The following is a 24,083-nucleotide window of genomic DNA, read 5'->3' as shown; positions in this document are numbered from 1 at the left end:
ACTCAGTAAGATGAAACGTAATTACTCAACTTGAACCAAGGATGCTCAGAACATACCTGACAGCCAACTGCTACCTTTTTTTACAAAAATGCGATACTGTACAATATTCCCAGAAGGATTTAACCTTGTGTTTTACGTGCTCTGTGGTCAAATATCAAGACTTCTTTAGTAAACACACAGAAAGAAAAAAGCAAATGAGAAAATAAAATGCTTTTCTTATTTCAAGCTGAAGCATTTCTTTCATGACTTTCCCAGTTATTACAGGAATTACAGTCTGACCTATAAATACTACCTACCTTTTTACAAAGCCATACATGCTAAACATGTTCAATATACACAACCTGTGCAACTCAATGTACATAGACTATTTAGAATAAACTGCACAGCTTCTGAAAATGTAACATGCTAATCCATCCCTACAACCAGGATACTGCGGATGAAGCAATAACAACAAGCAGCAATTAAACACTTCTTTTTCCATGAAAATCAGCCATCAGCCAGATCACAGCTATATTACTGCAAGACAAAAGATACACACATTAACTACAGTTTGTATGTTTTTCTTATTTATTCAAAAGCTAGGGGATGACAAAAAGGATTTAAATGTTTTATGCCACCTATTTATTACATGAACGAATATGCTTAATCCAAAAGGACTCGTTTTACAAGCCCCTGTGTCCAAAAACCACACACAAATTAGTTTTTATACACAAATGTTTATTTCTCAAATAAACTTCCCCTTTAAACACAAGGAATGAAATCTAAATCTTCATAAAGATGAATCCAAACTGAAATCCCTCCAGTACATTGTATTCACTGTTTTCTTGGTCACTACTGGCTTTAACTGTTTAACATCAAAAACAAGGACATATTTAAAAAATCATGCTACTGGATTCCTAGCTCTGCTTCTGACCAGCCCTACACTGATCTCCAATACTTTAAAATTTTACATCAAATCTGAAGCATTTAACTGAATAACAGCTGTGCATTAAACACAAACAACTGAACAAGAAGATTATAAGATGTAATCAAGTTCATAACGAATATAGGTGTTCTTTTCATCATTATAGATCCTTGGATAGTGTGCTATCAGCGCATCCTGTGATCCAATGTAGATCGAGTTATAAATCTTCCAATAAACATCTCTGACTTTCCTGGCCGGGTGAAACAAACCCTAGAAAACAGAATGGAACAAAATTTATTGAAAGCTCAAGGTCTAAATGTCTGTTATTGAATTTAGGCAAGTTTTGCACAATAAGCATTTACAGTGCAAATTACAGTGACTAACACCACTTATAACAACTGAAGTGCACTAATGTGTCATTCCCAACTTCTGTGACTACCTGAACTAGCAAGCAGTAACAAAGTATCATTTGGAGACATTTCCTTATTTGTTTTTTTCCTGCAGGGAGAAGTTCCACTGAATACATTTCTAGTTTTGCATTCTTCTTTTAAAATAAAAATTAAAACCTGCTGCAGTGTATTTGGGTGGAACAGTCTTATCTTTGGGTTTGCTAACACATTTGTGCAGAGAGCACAAATCATAAGATAAACTATTATTAAACCTAAAAATATGATCAGAGTATGAAAACTCCAGAAAAAAACAAGAATACACAAGTAATATTTGAAAAAACACAATGTGCAAGAGACTTCTTGCATCTTGCGACTGATGTCAGTATCTATGTGCTGAGGCTCCCCACATAAAAACACCACAGTGAAATCCCCTATCTGCAAATAAAATGCTGTCACATCTTCTCTGCATTACATTCATCCTCGTTTCTCATCTGTTACATGAGTTTAAATACTACAGCAAATGCAGCAAGAATTGTTACGTGCAACTACACAGAAAAGGAGCCTTCAGATTTTACTGCCACATACACATTTACAGAAGCTGATCTGATCAGCATTGACGATCATCAATTCTGACCAAAGCACTGTTTTCTAGGGCTTCGCTCTTAAACAGTTCTAAATGTTTTAGTGCTTTTCTTGGCTAAAAGCAAAGTATGTTGATTTAATAGTAAGCATATCTTCTCATTTATCTATCTCACTTGCTATTTGCTCTCAAAACCCCTTGCACCACTGGTTTATTCCACACTCATTAGTTAGTGTCCTCGGATTTGTGAGATGCTTCCATTTTACAAGTCAGAGTGCCAGGCTGTTTTAGCCAGTTTATATTTTAAGTCACCTGCTACTTCTAGACAAGTTCTTCAACGTAATCAGCTATCTCACTATTCCAAAATCTCTGTTTATTGCGTATTTCAATTAAGTCCTTGGTACAGAATGCCATGCTTAAATAACACTTTAGAGAGACAAGGATGCACAGTTTTCCTTTGCTGGAAATCATCTCTAGGTGACTTTTTTGTCTGCTAGGAAGAAGTCCTGCCTGACACCATCTGTGCCTGCTACCCCAGCACACAGGAGGACATACCTGTAAGCAATACTGCAACATCCTGCAGGGACCAATAGCAACTCTGAGGCCTTCCAGAGCCCCCATCACTGCCTGAATGACGTGAGGAGAGGTTTCAAACACATTAGGCCACACGTAATTTAACAAATGATTAAGAGAATCTTCACATCCAAACCCATAGACACCAAGAGACATATGCTGCACCACGGCACTGGCTGTTTGTCTGTGTACAAGATCCCTGCAAAGAGAACAACAATCTGTTAATAAATTATACCTAGAAACATGATCGGACAAACACAATATTTCTTTTCAATAACACTTTTTCTGAAGGCGCTAATATACATATATAACCCCTATTTACTGATAGCAAGAGGCAGAGTAACAAATCAGTGAATTAAAAAAATGATGCTTTCTAATAAATTACTGCACCCTAATTCTGCAGCAAAAGCACTAACAATAGCAATTATCAAAAGCGGTGTGAATGTAAGAAGTTTTGACTCACTTAAGATGCTTACACCATTTCAGTCTTCAAAAGTATTAGTAACATAGACATTTCTAATCTGAATTTTTTGCAGATAATTTCTTCCAAATTATGCCAGTCGTTAAATGACTTTAGCGAACAAGGATAATTTGCATATTTACTATCATAAAGACCCAGCTGCATACTTAAAATATATGACTATGGCTAACTGTTCCGTAATTAGAAAGAAGTGCACTCACCTGTCCATTAAAGCATCTTCAAGCAATGGTGTAACAGCATAGATGTAATCTTTCCCCATCTCTCCAATGTATTCAAACAGGAAAGAAAGAGACTTTAGCACACCATTCTGGACATTTAGTTCTGGAACTCTGTATTCATTCATGAGTGCAGGCAGCACTGTGAAAGGTGAGCACGTCTCAGCAACAATAGCAATCGCTACTGTAGTACATACTCTGTTCTGCCTTTCCTGTACCTTTAAGTTATTTAGCAGCGTAGCCAATACATCATGAGGTCTGAAAGAGACAACGTGTGCATCCATGTCAGTAGATTCAGTGAGGATTTGGGTAGAAGTAGTTGAGTATCAAACAGCTAGTGGCAGAAAACCATAGCTTAACAATCAGAAAAAGTTTAAATAACTGCAAAACAACATAAACCACAAAACCATACGCCTTAAGCAACCGCATGATCTTATTTTCATAACCAACACCTTTTAGTTTCTCTAGACTTACCCTTTTTTCCTGCCTCTTGTAAGCTCTGGAGGGCAGGAGTAGCCTTCCCACTGTTACTCTGATCTCACAGCACACTTGTATAAAAGCACACCCACTGACAGAGAGGGGCAATGTCCTGTACAGAGCAGCACAGTTACAGCAAGCAACCAAGGAATGCTGTACCTGCATTAAGTCAATAACTGGTCACTTATTTAAGAGTATGCATAAAGATGGGAATTCTGCTTCATTCTACAATTTGCTGACTTGTAGTATCACCTTAGTGGCAAAAAAATCCTTTGCAAATTAATGAAAGTATTTATTTGGCGAAAAATAAGACAAGATTGAGTGTTTAGTTAAAGAATACAGAGAGGGTATGAGAAAACAGCTCTTACTACTAAATTATACTCTAACCTTGACCATCTACAAGTTCAGTTCGAAAGTGCAGCACCCTATGTTAATGAAGAATTGGTGACTGTATTCTCCTTTTACAGAACAAGTAAAGTCAAGTCTACACATTTAACATGTTAAATGTAGAGCAGTTTGAGTATTTCTCACTAGAGAACTCCCATCATCTCTACATTAGGTAACCGTGTGCAGAAGCAGGTAAGCATCAGAACAACTTACCCAATAGCTTTCGCTATATAACCAAAAGTGTTCACTGTGGCTCTTCGGATGGCTTTCTTATGAGCTTTTAATAATTCAAGCAGTTCAAAACAGATCCTCATCCATTCTCTTGCAGAAACATATTCTGCACCTCTGAAAGAGAATAGAGCAAGTTTCTTCAGCGATGTTCAATGTTTTTAACTAAACACACATAAGGCACAGCACCTATTCATTTAACATCAAGAGAGGGATACTGCTTAAGTAGTTTCCTTAATTAGGTATCTGCTAACATTAGACATTGACTGGTTAACAGTTCACTCCAATTTATGATATTGTGTGTATTTTAAGTTTGCACAAACAGACAGTACACTTCTCAGAAGCTGTTTGCAAAATAACCTAATTGCCATATGTTCAGCAGATCGTCTGTTAAATATCTCACCTTAAGCTTTACATACAACTTGAGAAATATCAAGAGGTATGACAATAAATAACCAGATGCCAAACGTGATACTTCAGCTTTTGCTACAATTGTCCACATAGAGGGTGAGATATTTTATCATTAGTCATCTTACCTGTCTGCAATGCGCCCAACAAGATCAATACAATTTTCCTGTACTTTCTCATGTCTGTTCTTCAAAATAGGTGTAAGCCGTGGCAGCAGATCTTTGATTGGTGGCGTCATCTTGTGCATACCTATTGAATTCAAGAGGCACATTTAGTTTTGGAATGCCTTTTAATTTTGAATTCAAGAGGCACATTTAGTTTTGGAACGCCTTTTAATTTTGCTCTTGAACAAGCATGTAAACAATACACAAACCTACCTATAACATTCACAATAGCCTTAAGTGCTCCGAGTATGCTGCCCAGTACTTCAGGATATTCTTCACCCAGGTACTCATATAACACAACACCCAAGTGTCCCATCAGTTTTTCCTACGACCAAGTAAAAAGATTTAGAAGTTACATCTTCCCTCTCAGTACCATGACATACTATGGCAAATCTGGTGGGAGAATTCAATACAATACCTCTTGACAAGTCTTCATAACAACCGCAGTACGAGAGATCAGGTCAGCAGCCTGCTGCCTAACTTTAGCAGATTTGTTGTTCAAACGCCACAAAACGGTACCACAGATCTGTGGCAAGTAGGGTTTAACTCTCTTGCCCAGAGCATTAACCACTGTGCCAAAACCATTCAGCATCACAGAATCCTGAGCATAAAAACAAAGGAAAATCAGACCAAAAGCAACACCACATTTTAATGAAAGAGATAGTGTCTGGATTTCATTGATTACAACACTGACAAATAAAAAAAGGATTCTAAAAATCTAGCTTAGAAGCATACATTTCTGTGTAACTAACAGTGAGCTACCTTACAATTAGAGGGAACCAAATACCAAGCACCCCTTGGCCATACCTCTGTGGTCTGTTCCTGAAAGGCGTACAAGATACCATCAATAAGTTGTTCTTCCAGTTTATGATCAATGTCTGCTGCGCCCAGATTTCCCATTATCTTCTCAATTGTTTCCATGACCATTTTTCTGTACTGTTCAGCCTCATCTTTCAGATCATCCACAATTCTAGAAATAATTTCTGCTGCTCCAACTTTATTTGCCAGCTCCACTGTTGTATCAACCAACTGAAATACACAAGTGTTAAGTGAGCAAACACTGTCTACTTTCTACATCCTAAAAATTAATTTCCCTAGTCTGAAGAGAAGAAAACAGTATCATGCATGTTAGGTGCACTACAAACAACTGGTTTTACCTTTAGAAATCATCCAGTGCTTAAAACAATACAAATGGCGTGAACTACCCCACCTTACAAATAATGTAGATGCATATTCAGAGATCTAAAGAGTCTTGATAGCCTCCTAAGATCTTGTGAAGCTTCCACCTATGCAACCTCTAAATTGCTAGTCCAATATAAATTCACTCTGAGGACATACAAGACAAAATTAAGCACCTCGCCTGAATGAACATTCTAATGTGGATTTTGTTCTACTGTAAATCATTTTCCAATTAAAAAACCAAAATACCTGTCTGTAATTTCTTCTGTCCAATGCCATTCTGTGCTGCCAGAAGTGTTTGAAAAAAGGTGGCAAGATTTCTGTTTTTATGTAGTTTGCTTCAACACCATCGGTACCACAGCACTGCTTCACCACCTGACAGGAAATAAAAATTCAACAGTTTTAATTCTGTAGGGTTTTGTTTGCAGAGGTTTTGTTTCCTTAAGAAAGGGGAAAACATACATATTAACTATTAATACTAAACAATCGTTCTAACATACCTTCAACACAATTTTTTTCATTTCTTCATCAGGAGACTGGAACTCTCTGATAAGGATGAGCATGACTTCCCTGGTATAATAGTTTGCGTACTCAGCATCCATAAGTGGAATCAGGTAACCAATAGCCTTCAGAAAGGCAGCCAAACCCTAATTAGACATAGAAACACGTCTCAAATGAGTAACAGAAGGCATGTACCCATTTCAGTTCAGATTAAAGGGAGATTTTAGATATACCTTTCCTCTGTGTTGACGTATACCCTTCCATAAAGGCTTCAGAACAGAATCAAAGGACTCAATACCATAGGGAGTAGCTGCCTCAGCCAAAGCAGCAATAGCCAAAGCACTGATGGTGCGAACCTTCTGCTGCTCATCCACCAGACCTGCAAGAGAACAGCACTTAGAACCACTTCCTTTGACTTAAGTTCAAAACAGCAAAAATAGAGAGGCAGTATAAAGGGATTAACTTATTTTCAGAAAAACTGAACCATTATTCCTCTTTCAGAGTCAGCCGAACTGTTTCTCAGTGTCAAAACATCACACAAAATAAGGACTTTACCACTGTGTCTCACTGTGGTATGAAAAATTTTCCAAAGAGGAAGTGAATAAAGAAGTCTTCACCTGGGAAAGCAGAACTTACCATGTTCAATAATTTCAACCAAGCTCCTGAGATGAGGCAAGATAGCACAACCCATAAGAATAGCAATCTGCTGTACAATCTTGATGCCAGTATGCCTAGCCTGCCAGGACTTCTTGCTTTTACAGACAGCTTTCAAGAACGGTAGCAGAGAAGGAATGCCCAAAGCAGAGGCAACGACAGCAAAGGCTCGAGCTGTTGTATTTCGGACATATTCATCCATATTATCAATATCAGGTCGCATTGTGGAGATCATTGTGGCCAAACCAGCAGCCTGAAGGAAAAACATACAAAACTTACCAATTGGATTTATGAACAGCACTGTTAACTCTTCTGCCATACAGCTATATGTAAGTTAACTTGGTGCCTTAATGAAGGATGGAACTTTACCTTAGCCAAGTTTGAAATAATTTCTCTGCCTTCTACTCTAGCATAGTAGTCTTCATCAATCAGCAGTGGTTCAATGACAACGAGAATCTGAAAAAGATGCACAAATCAGTATTTCCTTTTATTAATACTTTTAGTAGTCTTTCTAGCCCTAGCAGATCCCATCAAACAGAGATAATTCCATGGGTCCAAGCCTAAAACTTTATGACGACCAAAAAAATGTTAAATCTATTATGCTACTTTGACAGCTCTTTGTCCCTAAAGAACCTGGCCTGGAGATCTACACAGATTAGACTAAACTCCCCTCCCACTCCCAAGCGTGCATATATCATTGTTACGTCGTGCCTTAATACTATAAAGCCCGCACTTTGATCACACTACAAGAATTTAAAGTTCAGTTTAAGAAGAAATATGTAAGCCAATTACATGAAAAAAACACTTCTCTCAGCAATGATCAGAAAAAGCAAGTCAAAGATCAAGTAGTAAACAGCAACAGACCTTGTGTACGTATGGTCGCACCAAGTCATCCAGTTTGTAAAGAATTCTGTCAATGACTTTCACAAGCAAGTGACGCTCCTGATCTTCAAGGGTTGGTGACATCAGAAGAGGCAGGATCTGATTGAACAACGGCCCTGCCCCAAATTCGCGAGCTTTATCAGTAATTTGTCGCAACGCAGCCTGAACAAAACCAAACAGCTCATCAGTTAAAGTAAGGAAACACTGAACAATTCCAAAAAAGGTGGATACTAAAATGTAACTGACTCTAAACACAGGCTTCAAAATACTTGCTCCTATCACTGCAAAAAACTGTACTTCAATTTTACGCTGATCTGTTTAAAAATGAATGCGTGAAGAGAAACACCCTGATGTTAGCTCCTCGATGTTCAATTTTCTAGACAAGCATGTTCCTGGTCTGATATTAAGAATGGCTCCATCTGAGAAGTAGCTTGTACGGTCCTTACTTGTATCTAGGCAGCCTAGTGCTATGGTTAATTTAGAGCAAAACTATGAAGAAAAGACTGTTCACACACCACATAATGTGTAAGGCTGAAACTTAGACTAAGAGCCACTCCGCTAATGTAAGTGTAAGAAGTGTATATACAAAGAGCAGCAATACTTCTGACAAACAAAAGAAGAAGATGAAGAAAGCACTAAACATATCAAAGTTTAGAGGATTATCTTAAACAGAATCCCATGGACAACTGACAGCAGTAAACCTGAAAACAAATGCAGCCTTTTGGAAAATGAAATTACATAAATGCATCTGGCAAATCCTCTTACCTTTCTCATGGGAGGTGTGCCATTCTTTATTTTCAGTAGTAATTTCATTATTTTTCTCTCCTTCTGTTCTTCAGGACTCAGAGTTGACTCATCAACATCAACCTACAAATAAATAGGCATTGCTACATATTCAAAAGAAATCAGGAAACTTAATCAACATGAGTTAAATCTCACTTACCAGCAGTTTATCAAAGTATTGGATATCATCTGGTTTTAGGAATGGAAGATTGCCAGATGGCTGGTCATTAACGCTCTTCATAGTCCGGTCTTCTGTCTGCATATGGAACCCAGTCATACCACCCAAAGGTGTTGGAGTTGCTGTCAGCTTACGAGCTGGAGTGCGAATAGGTACATAACCAGCTGGTGGGGGGAGAACCTACAGAAGAAAGAATAAGATTTATCTTATCACAACAGATATAAAAAGAGGAAGGTATCAAATTCAAACAATTACTAAACCTCTATCCACCATTCTATTTGCTTAGGGATTTGTGTGTTATTGCATACATTAGATCCCATGTTAACAGCAACACCATGACAGTCTGTATCCATGCTCATACTGTATCGACAATATTTCTGAGGAAAGCTCACATCCACTGCTGAGAGCTTGGATAATAAACTTTGAAGTCTCTATTTCATAAAGTATTAAAGAAGTACTTCAATATCTGTATCAACACAGCACTTGCTGCCTCAGAAGTTGTGACTGTCTTCTAAATTTTTCCACATCAGGACTTAATATTTCTCTCGCTCCATTCAAAGCACATTGCTGGCCTCAACAGACAGCCCCAACACTGAGAAGCAGCCCTTAAGTTCACCTGCAGTCCTCCCTCTCCAATTGATTTACAATAAATCAGTAACAAAATCAAACATCTACAATCAATACTTAATGTGAAGCCCCCTACTTCTGGGGCATCTTGGTTTTATAAATAAACAAATAAAATCAATATCCCCTATCAGAAAAAAAAAAAAATTGCCTGCTGTATTTAATCCAGACAAATTACCTTATATCCTTCTGGAAACATAGCATCCAATTCTTCATCAGAAAGTGGTCTGTTTCTCTCATCAATTTCTCTTTCCCAGCGCCAAGCCTGCAGCTGTTCAGGAGTCATGCTCATAATATGACCTATATTGACATTTAACAAAATCAAAATCAAAAAGTCGTTTGTTTTTTTGAAATCATTTTTATGCAGCAGGAGATGACTTGTTTACTTGATCTTTAAGACTTCCCTCAAGCCAAAGTTTCCACAGCACTTGAAAACTGTAGCCAGTAAGATACCCAGCTTTTAGAGAGTCTTTTATATTACTTTTACCAGCTAAATTGCACAGAAACAAACATATAAGCTTAGTCTCACTTCCCCTCAAGAACGGACTGGCTGTGGCATTAGAAATGGTAAACTGAGCATATACTGACTGCTTTCATGCAGGCAGGAGAACGTGTTAGGCAGAATCAGAGTTCTATTTCAAAATACCATATAAAGGTAAATGCTTCGTTTCCACAAAAGAAAGTGAGGCCTTAGAGAACGGTTTGGGCTTACCTGGTGTAGGAGTTGCCATGTTCATAGCTGGTGTACCAATGGGTGTTTTGCCTGGCGTCAGAACAGGAGTGCTGCCTCCCATCTGGCTAGCAGGAGTTTCGTCCCACCGGGACTTTCTCTTACTTGCTCCTGGGGTTGGTGTCTCACCAATGGAGTCACCACCTCTATCTGTTCGAGGTGTCTCAGCCCATCCACTGCCATGTCCCGGAGTATCTAGAGGGAAAACAAAACAGTTTTTGCAGAAAGCTGACAGTATATACTCCAACTATCAAATCAATGTCCAAACCCATTTTCAATATCTCATCCTCTCATGTCTACACAAACCACAAAGTATTAAATAAAAAATACACAGACAAGGAGTAAATATTGTAAAAACATGAAAGGTGAATATAGTAAAAACACAGGCATTACAATAAAGACATCCCACAGATAACTTCATTTTATGAAAAAAGCATGTCGCCTTCTTGCTAAATCTTAATGGATAAAATTCTAAAAAATACAAAGAACTCAAATATTCTAGAAACCAGACAATGTACTTCATGTACTCCTTTAATAAAAGCATTAAGGAATAATGCTGTTCCATTGTTCTCTGATACATGAGCTTCACTCAAATTAGGCAGATGAGAAAAGTGCTTCCAAGACTTGTTTTAATGCTAACTTCTTAAAAAAAAAAAAAATTAAAACCAAGGCACACAAATGTATCACAAAAAGGAATTCAATGTGAGCCCTTTTACACATTAAAATCCCAACCTGCAGAAGCCACAAGATATACCACAGAATTTCAATTCCATTTTTGAGACAATATGCTTCCACAGATGTGAGTTAAGCTAACAGGCAGAATTCGATACTGCAAATTCAGACAAAAGCTTCACTTCACATCAACCACTAGATGTCAGAAAAGAATTACTTTTTCCCTGACTTCTGAATCTACAACTTACTCAAGGTGAAAAAATCCTACACACTTAACCAATCAAAACATATTATGTGCTTTCCAGTTTACCTCTTTCTGTTTTAGGTGTTTCATCCCATCGATTTTTACGTGCACTGGAAGTGGCACCTCCATGGCCTGGTGTTGCGTGACCAGGCGTGTCCCGTCCAGGTGTTGCAGCTCCTGCTGGAGTATGACTGGGAGTCGGATCCCATATTTTTGAGCCAGGTGTGGCACCAGGAGTTTCGCTACCCTTTGCACGGCCTGGAGTTTCATCCCATCGTAGAGATGGTGTATGTCCGGGAGTCTAGACAAGACAAGACTGAAAGTTTAATACCTCGCATACTACAAAGACCGCTAGTTACTCTTTCTCAGTAGAGTAAAAAACTTAAGAGGATTATCATCAATAATGTCTTCTGTAGATAAGCTGATGAACACTAGGATTATTACCTCTGCTTGATCCCAACTGGATAATTTTTTAGGTGTAGCACCAGGAGTTTGATCAGCTGTCTGATCCCAACGCCGTTTGCGTTTTGAAGGTGGCTGAGATGCGGCTCCATTGACGACTTTAAGCTCCCCAGCTTTAGCTTTTTCAGCTAGTTGCTGCCTAATTTCCCGCTATTCAAGAGCACAAAAAGACAAATGTAAGAAACAAGAATTATTAAGTTGTCATCAGAGTACATCGTTTAAAAGAGATTTTTCAGCTGTAACATCTTTTTTTGCTATTTTTTTTTAGGTTTTGCTCAAATAGCATGCAATTAGCAACTGTTTTGACTTCAAGTTCGCTATCTTTTCAAATTACTCTACACTGACAGATAAATTGTGTGTTTGGAAGGGCTGTTTTTAAACTGGTTTCTCATAAAGACCTTTATTATAAAAATGCAAACATATGCAAGAATTTTGAGTGCAACCAGTTTCTATCACCTTTCTATCTATGCCTTAAAGTCATGACACTTGTTTCAAATAAGTTCCACTTCAGGAAATTAAAGGTGGATGAGTCAGAAAACGTGTTCATGTGAGTTATAACCCATGACACAAAAAAGCCCTGAAATTCTTACTTAAAATTCCAAGATGACATTGTTAAGAGCACACTAACCCAGACTGGTCTTCACTTATCAATAGGTATATAAACAATAAGACTGCCAAAATTATGAACTAATTCTTCAATTAAGGTGATTCAAGTAAGGTAAATCAATATGAATCTACTGGCATGACTGTAACTAAAAGATCTTGCTCCAATTAACAAGATGGCACTGTAGGTATTATACAAGAAATTTAATTCTATTATCAATATCTTCTTATCTATTAAAAAGAATTTTTAATAAAGTGTGTACTTTTACTTGGGTTTTTTTAATGTTTAAAATCAAATATTAACCTTACATCAATCTTTAGCATTGCAACATCTGTTGTAAGCACTTCAACAAAAGCCTTTTAAAACCTCCTTGGACTGCCATTACGCAGAGCTCACAAAACCAAACATCTCTGAGACTGACTACCCCTCAGTGACTATTAGTTTTTGTTTCTCATCCTCTGAAAGAAAATAAACATGAAGCCCAAGCACTATAAAATAAAATCCAGATTAAAATGCATAGGGATTATTTCTCCCCCTATTGTTGAAGTATTCCATAGAACAGATGTTTTTCAAAACTTTCATCTTTAAATTCTACTGATTTTCAACATGTGAAGAACCAAATGTTCAGAAGAAAAAGACTTTTAAAGTCAAGATGAAAAGTCGACAGAATTTCCATTCCCACTTCCTTAACATGCCTTCAAAGGCTATAAACTGAAGCTATGCTCAACTGGAAAGCACTCCCCCTCACATACCTCTTCTTTTGTTAAATGCTGTTCACGCATAACATCCATGTATGTCCTGGCATTCATTTTAGGATCTGGTGTCTTCCCTCCTGTGGAAGAGAACAGCAACAGGAATGGAGCACAATGAGTACAGGATAAGCAGAAACTACCGACTTTTTCTACTGTCCTGCTCTAATATTATATTATTCCATGATCATTTAATTTTACTTTTTGAATGAAAATTTTAAAAATTACACGTATCTTACGTTTATTCAGTTTTCTGATCAATTTAACCTGTTTGAACACAAACATAACTACTGCAGTTTCAAACAAATATTTTAAAGCCGATATAAATGATAAAATGACAGCACAGTTAAGAGTCTTCAGAAGTGATGGGTTCCTGGGTTGCTCATCTGGAATACGTACACTTTCGTGCCTTTGTCTCCATCAGCAGTTCTGACTTCAAGCAGCAGAATAGAAGCCTAGAAAATTATCTCTTTACCATTAGTAACACTTTGGAAAGATATTTATATTCAAAACATTACCTTGTGTAAGCTGCTACATCCTAGTTGTTATCTGACTACAAATAACTATTGCATACCTAAGTAACATTTAAAATGTTTTATCATAAAGACCCATTTATAAGTTGGACAAATCTGGACATGTCTCCCAGATCTTCTAGTGTCACATTGTAAAAGGGCTTCATTAAAACAAACAAACAAAACAAAAAACCCCAAAAAACTGTTTGATGACACTTTACCCCTCTTCAAGGTACAACTGTGATTAGGAACCTAATGCAATACAGTACATATACCACCACAATGATACTCACAGGTAATGGGTTTTGTATACCATATGTTGGTTTATGCTGTGTGTCTTGAGTTAATTAAACTTTTAAATACTTTACAAGAAGCCCAACTTTATAAAAAAGAGACTTGTCAAGGAAAACACTTTTCTTTAAGAAAAATGTGCAGAATTGCTATACAAGTGGTATAGCATTATAATTTAGGGAAAAAAAAAAACATTTCTATGCTGAAGATGATTGCCCAATTGGCTGTGTCATTCTGACACTAGCTTTGATAGGACTTTCCTTTGGAATACTTTTTCACCATAATCTACACAGGATGTGTTGAACTGCACCCTTAAGAATGCAGACAGGACTGGCATATAGCAGTACTGCTGTAGGAAAGAAATTAAGGACAGTTAGTATGGGCCTGCGAATTCTGACAATACATATTTATATCAATTACAATTAAGCAAGTAAAATAATTAATATCCCTATTAATTCATGCAGGCTGAAATTCTCATTTGTAAAACCTGCAAAATAGCTACTCACTTTAAGCCAACAGGCACCTTATTGCCACACGTGAAACTCACTCACCTGAAGAAAGTTACTGTCAGATCCACTAATACCCCTTTTCCTGACTTCCATTCTAGAATTATCAGAACAGACTTGAACTATTAATAGTATCAAAGTCTTAGATATGATTTTGTTTCTTTTAGCTATACCACCTACTTTTACGTAGGATGGTAAGAATTAGGTGCTCTATTTTGAAAACTAGCATTTCAAAAGCAATAAACCTGCAAATCTATGACTTGGAATGAAAACTGTCAAGGTACTGAAAGAATCTGAGCACTCAATACCCAAGTTCTTCAAAGTATAACGCACAACCCAAAACAAAATGAAAAGAGAAACCTTTAACCCTTTGTGTTTCTATGGCAATGGCTCATTATTTTCTTGTCCTTCTACCTGGAAAGAAAACTCATATTATAAAGATGAAGAATATGGGATCTAGGTTTTCAACCAAATCTCTATAAAAAGGGGATGTTTAAAACAAAACTAAGTTTATAAGCATGCCAAATGAAATCAAAGGGCTAAAGACAATTAAAGACAACAAATTCCATACAGGGTATAGAAAAGTCAAAATAAATTACCATCTGCAAAAGGATCAAGACGCTCAGGGGAAATTATCATCATCCGCCTATGCTTTTTGTACTCATCTTCCCGATCTGCAATCTTTTGAGGGCGGTGTTCTGCAAAAGGATCATACTAAAAAACAAAAAAAAAGGCTTGTTAGTCACATATGTAAGAAGAACGATATGATAAGTGTCTGGTGATCATACACCTGCGTTTATTTTCCGTATTTAAATTCCATCCCAGCTATGTAGGAATGTCAAAACACTACACTAATTTAAATTTTACTGCCGTAACTGCAATTTTTTTTTCAACACAGCATTTCTGACAAAGTAATTTTAACAAAAACTTGCTGTTTTAAGAAGTTTATTCATTTGCTACCGAAGTATTTTATGCTATCAGCCTTTTCCCCTTCTTTTTGCAGAACAACTTAATTCTACTTCACATGCTTTAAAATTTCACACAAAAATGCTCCAGGACTACAAACCCTAAGCGACTGCATTTTTACAACACCAGAGCTATAAATTACATAATTTTTTTAATAGATCATACTTAGAAAACAGAAAATGAAAATAACCGGAAAACTTAAAATAGCTTAGTGTATATGCCCACACTGGCTTTAAATGCAGAAATGCCAACCCTCACAGCCTGGAGGAATTCTGAACTAAAGTAGTAACAAGCTCACAGCAAAGTTAAAATAGCATAGCCCTTTACATACATCTGGTATTTCCAGAAGACAAGATCTGGTCTCAAAAATTGTTTAACATGCCTTTACCCTAATGCCTACAAGAGTATTCTATTGTGCCTGAAGTTAAGAGGTACCTGTTCAGTAGACTGGGGTATGTCATTAAGCAATGCCACTGGAGCATGGTACCCTGGCTTCTTCTGGCCAAGCAGACTTGTAGAAGGATAGTCATCATCATCCTGTCAGTAAAAAGACAGAGCAAATTGGTCATGTTGATACCGTATTCAGAAAAAAAAGAAACTCAAATTAACATACTGTGTTCACAGAAAAGATGAAAATGGACAACTAGTATAGTTAATTCCAAATTTTAGCGAAGCTTGTTTTATTCAGATAAGTCTTTCCATACCACTAAAAAGTTAACATTTTCCTAGAAGACTTCAGTATCCTGCAATATGCTACATTTAATCAAGTATGCTACACTAGTTATACAAAAGGTTGTATGACATATTAGCATTACTGACTTAGTTCCCTAGTTGGCATGTGGTGCACAGAACCCCAAACCACTTTTCCTTAAAAGCCAGCTAGATATAGAACAAAACGGCAGTAAATGACGCTATAAAAAAGCTTCAGAAACTGAAAAATTCAGAAATAATGTTTAGTTATACCTTGTCAATCACTAAGGCAACACCAAGTACTCAGAATGTGTTCAGATGCTGTTGCTACCTGTTTCCTCATGTTAGTAGCCAGTTTCTGTGCAATAATTTACAGCGATCCAAAAGAAAAACTGCTCTTAAAGCTATGAACTGATTTCAGTGAGACTCTACTGGAGATTTTTAATTAAGGAATTATTAGAAGTCTACAAATGACACACAGCACATCACTAAAAAAATGAATCAACTGGTACTAAACTGAACACAACAAACTTCCTTCCTCTTAAAATATAATTCACTCATTGCAATACATTGTTGCCAATGTATTTATGGTCAGAACTGTAGTTTCTGACTGCTCCTGCAATTGAAAACGCAGTCAAATGTTTAACCATTTGGTTAACCATGTTGGCCAAAGTTTTATTAGATTTTTTTTTTCATCATCTTTTTTCCTCTTGGTAGAAACAATAGAACAAAAGTAATTATTCTACTTAAGGGTAACACCAAGTACCAGGCCACAACTTCTTGAATTCTGCTTGGGCCTACATGACTTTCAAAGTACAATTCATTAAGTACAAGACAGACTTGGAACTTAGGAGCTTCCTGGATAAAATATATTTGGTTCAGTATGGCCTTAATGATAATAACTGCTTTGATTTCCGCAACTGCTAATAAAAATTACTGAAAATTAATTAAAAAATACTTTGAATGCAAGCCCTGAACAAACAAATACACAAAACCACTTACATCTTCCAATTCAGTTGCTGCAATAGAAGTGACGTATCCAGCAAACCTGCTGTCACTGCCACCATAAATTTCTTGGTCATAATATCCTGTGGAATCAAGGCCTACTCCTTGGGCTTCATCGAGAGCAGGCTTTTTCCCTTGAATTTCTCGAATTTGTGCTTCAATATCTAGGGTAAACAAAAAAAAAATCAAGTCTTTTTACACACACACAAAAAATGTAATATTCACATTATTCTGTACAGTAAATCAAGATTCTCACTCAATGTCAAATATTATCTCTAAAGAAATAATGTTTATTAGCAGCTTATCCTTAAGTTGAAATATAATCCAGCACAGATTACTTTAATTGTACAGCCTAAAGCGAACTACTCAAACCTAATGCATCTTCCAACAAAGATAGCAGAGATAACTTACACCACAGCAATATTTCTCAACACTACATTAACACAACACTTTCCCAACTAATGCAATCCTCTCATTAAGAGACTTTCAAAATGTTATCACAAATTAACAAACCAATTCTTCTAATTAAAACAAATCCATTCACAAGAGCTACTGCATAAGTTGCCAAATCTGTGCACATTTAATAAAACATTGTATTGTGTTAGCTAACATATTGCAAAACTGTATTATCTTTAAACAAAGAAAAACAACAAACCACTGATATGCCACCGGATACCAAGTCAGCAAAGAAAAAAGCCTGGACCAGTTTCTTTTCACTCTGGCAGCTCAAATGTTATTTACTCACGACTACCCCTGCCTGCACCACCATCTTTGTAGAGTTCTTGTAGGTAACAAAAAGCTTACCCTTCCAACAGGACAAATGGGAGCTTTGTCATTCTCGTAAGTACCAGGGTCTGACTCTTATCAACTCTGGTGGCCACGACCTTCAAAAATTTGGTACTTTCAGACAGAACACTAACTTGTTAACCCAGAAACCAAAGAAACAAATTAAATCATGCTTCTCTCCTACCTGTGATAGTGCAACGAGAATATAAGTTACAGGGATTCAACTGTCTTCAAGAAATTTGATTGTGATATAACTGCATAAACGCACAGCTAACTCCAAAAAAATTATTACTGTTTCCACTTGAATTTTATTTGAGTCAATAGATATGTAAAGACAATTATCCACAAAATGAGAGTTTCAATAGAACAAACAATTAATTCCACGGCCAAAATAAATACCCAAGAGTTGCACTTCATGACTGAAGGAATACCAAGGATCATGCTTGCGCAGATGGGTTGGACTTTGCTGTCTCGAAAGTCCCTTCCAACCTCAACGATTCTGTTATTCACCCTTTCCCATTCAAGGTGCTGTTGCCTGCTACACTAACTTGAGAGAAATTTGCTAATTTAAAAAAGCTACAGGAAATTCTATTCACAAATAATCTTAATTCTTGGCTACACACTCTTTTTTTTTATTACTGTTGCTCATTTCTCTTTTTTAGGACAAAAAAATTCACAAGGTTTCCTGCTAAGATACCCTGCAAAAGCCAATACACTGCAACATCTGCCAACAAGCCTGGCAAAGCATTAGGAATAGAAAACCTTATTTTAAAGGATTGTAAGATTATTGCTAATCCAAATTATTGGACCCAAGACATAAACTGGAGGGAGGGAATTGTATTTGGTGATTTTTTTTTAATGACTGGAAGACTGCAGTTCAGAATTGCTTGTTCAAAAACAGACTGTCAGCCCTGTAAACTTCAAGACCTTGAGTAAAGGCTGGGTCCTTTCTTATCATAAACTGCCACTAATTAAAAAAAAAAAAAAAAAACAAACTAAACAAAAATATGTCACTGTATGCCAAATTACGCCTCTTGTAGGAAAGCATGTTTTCTGCAGAGGTAACCGAACATGCAGTTTTATCTGACAAATCTTTGCTACAAAGCTATGAGCAAGGACAGCAGGATCAAGCACTCACGCAGCCTGCAGGACTGGCCCTTAGAAATACTGACTTCACTTTAAGCACAGTAAACCTGACAGCAGGTTTACTGCAAGTCCTGCAGTGGTCTACTGGGAAAAGACAGAAACAGCAGCAGTAGGTTTCTAAAATCAGCAAGAGTCCTACGCACAGAAGATACATCACATCAGAACCTTACCCAGTTAGTTAAGGGCTTCCATCATACTTCTGCAGACTAGGGGAACTTGGGTAGTAACCTCTGCACTACAGAAACTCAGGGTATTGTATTGGCCTTGAACTCATGAGAAGCTGAAACCTGACACAGCCTTATAGTGTTGGCCATGATCACCTGCGAAATCCTGTCCTGTGTAGACCCAGCTCCCTCTAACATCCTGCACACCCCAGAGGGTTCCGGTGAGTCCAGAACGTAAGACATGTTGCTCCCCAATATGTAACTTAATGAAGAAGCAGCAGACAGAAACTACTGCTGAATTCAGGATCCCTGTCTTGCCCACAGCAGTCTCCGATCAAAAATTATACCACATGTACCCTGTTTGCCACTGTCAGCTTAAGGTACTCCGTGTTCTTGTGAAGTCATCCTATGGCGTGGTTTTATGGAAACAATACAACTCAAACACTTCTCTCACAGGTTTGTTAGTTATTTCTGTTTATTCCGAAGAGCAGATCAAGTTCCTGATTCCTCCTGCAGCCTCTTGCAATGCAGCACTGGGAAGAGAGGGAATACCTGAAGCTTCTGTGGCTACCAAAGACAGCACTACTAGCACAGAGTGCTTCTAGAGAACAACGACAATGTTCCTTATTCCTGAAGAGCAGTTACCAGAGCAACACACACTAGCATATTAAGTCTTGATTGCCCACCCACAGCTGTAACCACCTCAACACAAAAGAGCCTACAGATTTTGCTTTCAAAGCAAATACCTTTCCATCATCTGTTCACTGAATCAACCTGACCACACAGCTCACCAAATAAAGCACCAGTATGTGTGCTGCCATGCAGGATGGACCACAGATTTGCCAGCACGTGGGTTCCCACCACTGCTAAAGTCCTTTAAAACAACTGTGGGAGTTCTGCAGCAAACAGAATCATAGAATAACCAGGTTGGAAGAAACCCACCAGATCATTGAGTCCAACCATTCCTATCAAACACTAAACCATGCCCCTCGTCCACACGTGCCTTAAACACCTCCAGGGAAGATGACTGAAGTGTATTCCTATTAACAGTTCTTACCAATGCTTTATATACTTGCTCAAAACTTTACATGCCTTCTTCTCTTGTTTTATTTTGAAAACAGCTATATTTACTGAAAAGGGTACAGATCTCAATTATTACTGGCCTTCTCCTTTAAATTACAATGACTGCAACTGTTTGCAGACTACAGAGCATTCTCATTTTCTTACAGCAAAACCTGCAGGGTTATCTACACCATAAAAGAAAGTCTGTAAGGGGTCCACAGGGCTAACAAACCCCCACTTATGGCCACCATGATTTTTAACCAATACCATGCAGACTCTAGGTGCTAGTGTAAACAAAGCACTCTGAAGAGGATACCCATCTGACATGCCACAAAACCTCCCTACCCAGAAGGCCTAAAAGGTCTGCAGCCAGAGGCAGTCTGATTGACAGGTTAGAAAGCATCACAAATTTAGCTGAAAAAAGACTACTTTGACAATACAGATGTGTTTACTTTCCTTCACCTAACCGGCACCATCTCTAAAAAGCTCATACCCTATCAAGAAAGCATTTAAATACACATCAAATTAAGAAAGAGTAATCACAAAGCTTAAAAACGCACTATTGAAAGCAAAGATCTTGTCTGATGATTTAGTCAGCCAGGATATAAACAGAAACTTCAGTGAAAGGCAGAGTAAAGTGAGTGGGACTTAAAAAAACAGGGCAACAGGGTAATACTACGATACTGGCCATTCCCTTTTCTGTACTGTGCTCTATTAACTATAGTTTGGTATTTCAAAACAAGTAACTTTAACATGCACAGCTGATTTGAAACATACCATAAATTTTGAATATTATTAAAGTAAAAATATTTGAAATCACTGAAAACCTAGCTCACCGCCAGATCATGACTGCCTTTCTCAAAATATCTACTCCATTACCATACATGTAGTTCTACTTGCAGCATTTGGACAGCAAGACACTATCCAGCACGAAAAAAGAAAAAAGATTCAGACCCTGCACTGAAGCAATATTTTGCAGCATAAATAGTTTGCGTTTTCATGCCTTATCGTATTTTTGCACATTTATCTTGCCCTGTGCAACTTCATTTCTAGCTGCTTTCGCACCCTCACACATGTTGGGTCTTTCTATTGCATTTGAAGACCTCTTCATTCTTTTCTGAGCAAGAAAAAAAAAAAAGCAAATTAAAACCTACCTTCAACAGCATTCAAAACTCAAGCACTTACTGAGGCTTTATAAGCTACTGTGTAAATCTCTACATTTCAGCCTAATAAAATGACCTCCCCCGTATGTAACTGAAGCAATCTCAAATTGGAGAACTGTCAGTTTGTGCCTTGAACACATCAATCAAGCATTTAACAAACAGTACAAAGATATGAAAAATCTTCTAAGACAATGTAGCACCAACTCAATCTGGAAAACCAGTAAGACAGGCTAGAACTCGGAAGAAAAATATTCAAGTTAATACTTCCATGTTGGGAGAGACAGCACTACACAATCACGTAATCTGACTACATACATTAACCCTCCTTTAAAACTTGTTCTGATACAACACTAAAACACAAGCAACTGGACGCATGTCAACATTTGCATTAAATTCAATGGACCACCATCTGCTTCAACAAATATGCAATTTAAGTTAAAAAAAAAATCTACCATTTTAATATCAAAAGCAGTTCAGGCAACAGGAGAGGCAGAGCACTGCGATGGGTAGCACTCACTTGGGTAGCACCTCACACAAGCCTTATGTGAGCCACAGCATATATAAACAAAAGAACTCCTGTAATTCTATTAAAAAATTATCTAGAATGCTAACAAACCAAATTAAACTATAAAAAAAAGTTAAGGCAACCATTTAAGCTTTTCTTCAACCATGAAGTCAAACCAGGTCTGCTGTGCTAAGGACTACATCAGCCTCACTTCCTCAGGAAATGATGCCTCTCCATCTGAAAAATGTTTTCAGTGTAAAAACTCAGCACCACCCCCCTGAGCACCCTGCCTACCCCAGTGAACAACCACTGTCCAGAGGCAGTTTTTGATTAGAGAACTATGGACGTAAATTAACATAAAACACATAATACACAAAAACCTGAGTAAAACCCAAAAACAAAACCATAGAAGCAGTGGGCATGAAAACACTCTCTAGTAAGGACCAAGCTCTGAGGTGCCTGCATTCCCGCTTGCATGCCTCTGCCCCGGTGCTGCTTCAGAGATCCCCAAGTCTGTGAGGTAACTGAGACAAATTCACAATTTGTATTTTATTTGTGGGTTTGTGGTTGTTCCTGCATCCTGCCTGTCTTGGTTCACAAACGGTACAATTTAAAAATTATTCTTCTTTGCCTGAAGACATTTAAGAGAAGGGCAAGTCAGAGACATTGTCCAAGAAGAAAGCCTTGATTAGGGCTGTAAAGAGCTGGAAGGTGTAGTGAAACGCAGCTCCTCCCAGAATAACAATAACAACACACCGCCTGTGAAAGGCCTCGCTCGTTAAACCGCCCAGAGATCCGCTTCCCTACGTAAACACCCAGCCGGCAAGACGCCTTCGTGCAAAAACGGCATCCGAAACGCTCGAAACCTCGCACCCCTCCCTCGGGGCATTTTCCTCGGCGAGCACCAGATGCTCGGTCACCGCTCGGGCCAAAGGGGCAACCCCCGCTCCCCCTCCCCGTGGCCACGGCGGGCGAAGGGCTCGATCGAGGAACACTCGTGTGTTCCCGGCTCTGCGATCCCAATCCCAGGCGGCGCCGAGGGCGATCGCTACCGGACATCCGCCGATGAGGGGCCGGGGGCTGATACAAAAAGTGGTTACTATTGCAAAAAGTGGAATATTTTAAGTTCCAAATAAGTTAAGTTCCAAAATCAGCCTTAAGAGAGCTTATTTTGCTACTGAAAATGCTGGCACGTAACTTCTCCAAGATTCGGTTTGGAGCTTTAGAAAGTGAGCATCCTTTACCAGCCCAGGCAACACGAGGGAGCGATCCCCATCGATCTTGTGCAGCCAGAGACGGGCAGGGATAGAATGGATTTCCCACTCACAGGCATATAAACTTTCCCAAAAATCTTACGCATGTTCTATTCCTTTCCAAGAACTAGTTACGATATTATGAACTTCACAACAGTCAAATCTCTTGGCAATTTGGAGCTCTGCAGCCAGCTCTGCCTGACTTTGCATTGAGATGGGGAAAGACTGCAGGCAGCGGTGGTCACAGCAGCCGCATCTGTTCAGCGCAGATCAGACAGAACACAGGACGTTCACGTCTCCAAAGAATGAACGGTGTCTGGAAAAAACACCACTTGAAAGAAAACATGCTCTCAGAAGCACATTTTGCCTTACAAAAAAAATACAGTTACATAGATAGAACTCAGCTCTGCTTTAGCTTAACCCATAAATATTTTGGGTTTTGTAACACCAACGACTTCTCGTATCAATCTACCGCCATTTTCAATAGCAGGGGGCGAAGAGCGGCCGCGGGCGGCTCTGCGAGGGGCGGGGGGGGGGGCTGCTCAACCCCCGGCTCCGTGCGAGAGGCGGGGGCCCACCGGCGCCCCTCAGCAAAACTGGAGGCAATTGTTTTGCGGAATCAGACCCTATAACTCAATTAAGGGTTATAAAGTAGGCATGTCATCATAAACAATTCCCCCCCCACCCCCGCCATGGCGGTGACACTGGCGCAGCCGCCATTACAGACGGGCCCGGCCCCCCCCCCGCGCAGCCGCGCCCCGAGCGGGAGGAGAAAACGCCAACACCGGGCGATAGACGAGCGCGCGGCGCCGCTGCGGGAGGGGTTTGGGGCCGTCTGTTGGGGTTTTGGGTTTTTTTGGTTTGTTTTTTTTTTTTTTTACCTTCGTGGGTCTTGGCGATCTTCGCCATTTTGTGCAGCGCGAACGACGCCGAGGCGGAAGTGCGCGGCCCAGACACTTCCGCTGC

The 24,083-nt window shown here is 38.6% G+C and overlaps 1 protein-coding gene across 3 annotated transcripts; it reads right to left on the bottom strand.

Moving 5' to 3' along the window:
* Positions 1–696: 696 nt before the first annotated feature.
* SF3B1 (splicing factor 3b subunit 1) lies at positions 697–24,083 on the bottom strand. Of its 3 annotated transcripts, XM_069860694.1 has the most exons (25): positions 23,999–24,083; positions 17,036–17,202; positions 15,779–15,880; positions 14,977–15,091; positions 13,072–13,151; positions 11,698–11,865; positions 11,320–11,554; positions 10,320–10,532; positions 9,786–9,907; positions 8,966–9,163; positions 8,788–8,889; positions 8,005–8,184; positions 7,510–7,596; positions 7,123–7,393; positions 6,720–6,865; positions 6,486–6,632; positions 6,235–6,360; positions 5,614–5,835; positions 5,225–5,407; positions 5,020–5,131; positions 4,771–4,891; positions 4,220–4,351; positions 3,128–3,400; positions 2,429–2,645; positions 697–1,174 (listed from the first exon to the last, which is right to left on the bottom strand). In XM_069860694.1, the coding sequence occupies exons 1-25, from the start codon at positions 24,024–24,026 to the stop codon at positions 1,016–1,018; spliced, it is 3,906 nt and encodes a 1,301-aa protein (XP_069716795.1). In that variant the 5' UTR covers positions 24,027–24,083; the 3' UTR covers positions 697–1,015. The 3 variants fall into 3 exon arrangements, with proteins under 3 accessions (XP_069716795.1, XP_069716797.1, XP_069716796.1); XM_069860696.1 differs by lacking the exons at positions 15,779–15,880; positions 17,036–17,202; positions 23,999–24,083 and adding an exon at positions 13,468–13,523 and having other exon boundaries at positions 14,977–14,994; XM_069860695.1 differs by lacking the exons at positions 14,977–15,091; positions 15,779–15,880; positions 17,036–17,202; positions 23,999–24,083 and adding an exon at positions 13,468–14,946.

Source organism: Phaenicophaeus curvirostris, chromosome 7 (genome assembly GCF_032191515.1).
Source record: "Phaenicophaeus curvirostris isolate KB17595 chromosome 7, BPBGC_Pcur_1.0, whole genome shotgun sequence".
Taxonomy (NCBI): Eukaryota; Metazoa; Chordata; class Aves; order Cuculiformes; family Cuculidae; genus Phaenicophaeus; species Phaenicophaeus curvirostris.
The sequence above is the reverse complement of the archived record's forward strand: the minus strand, read 5'-3'. Positions and strand labels throughout refer to the sequence as shown.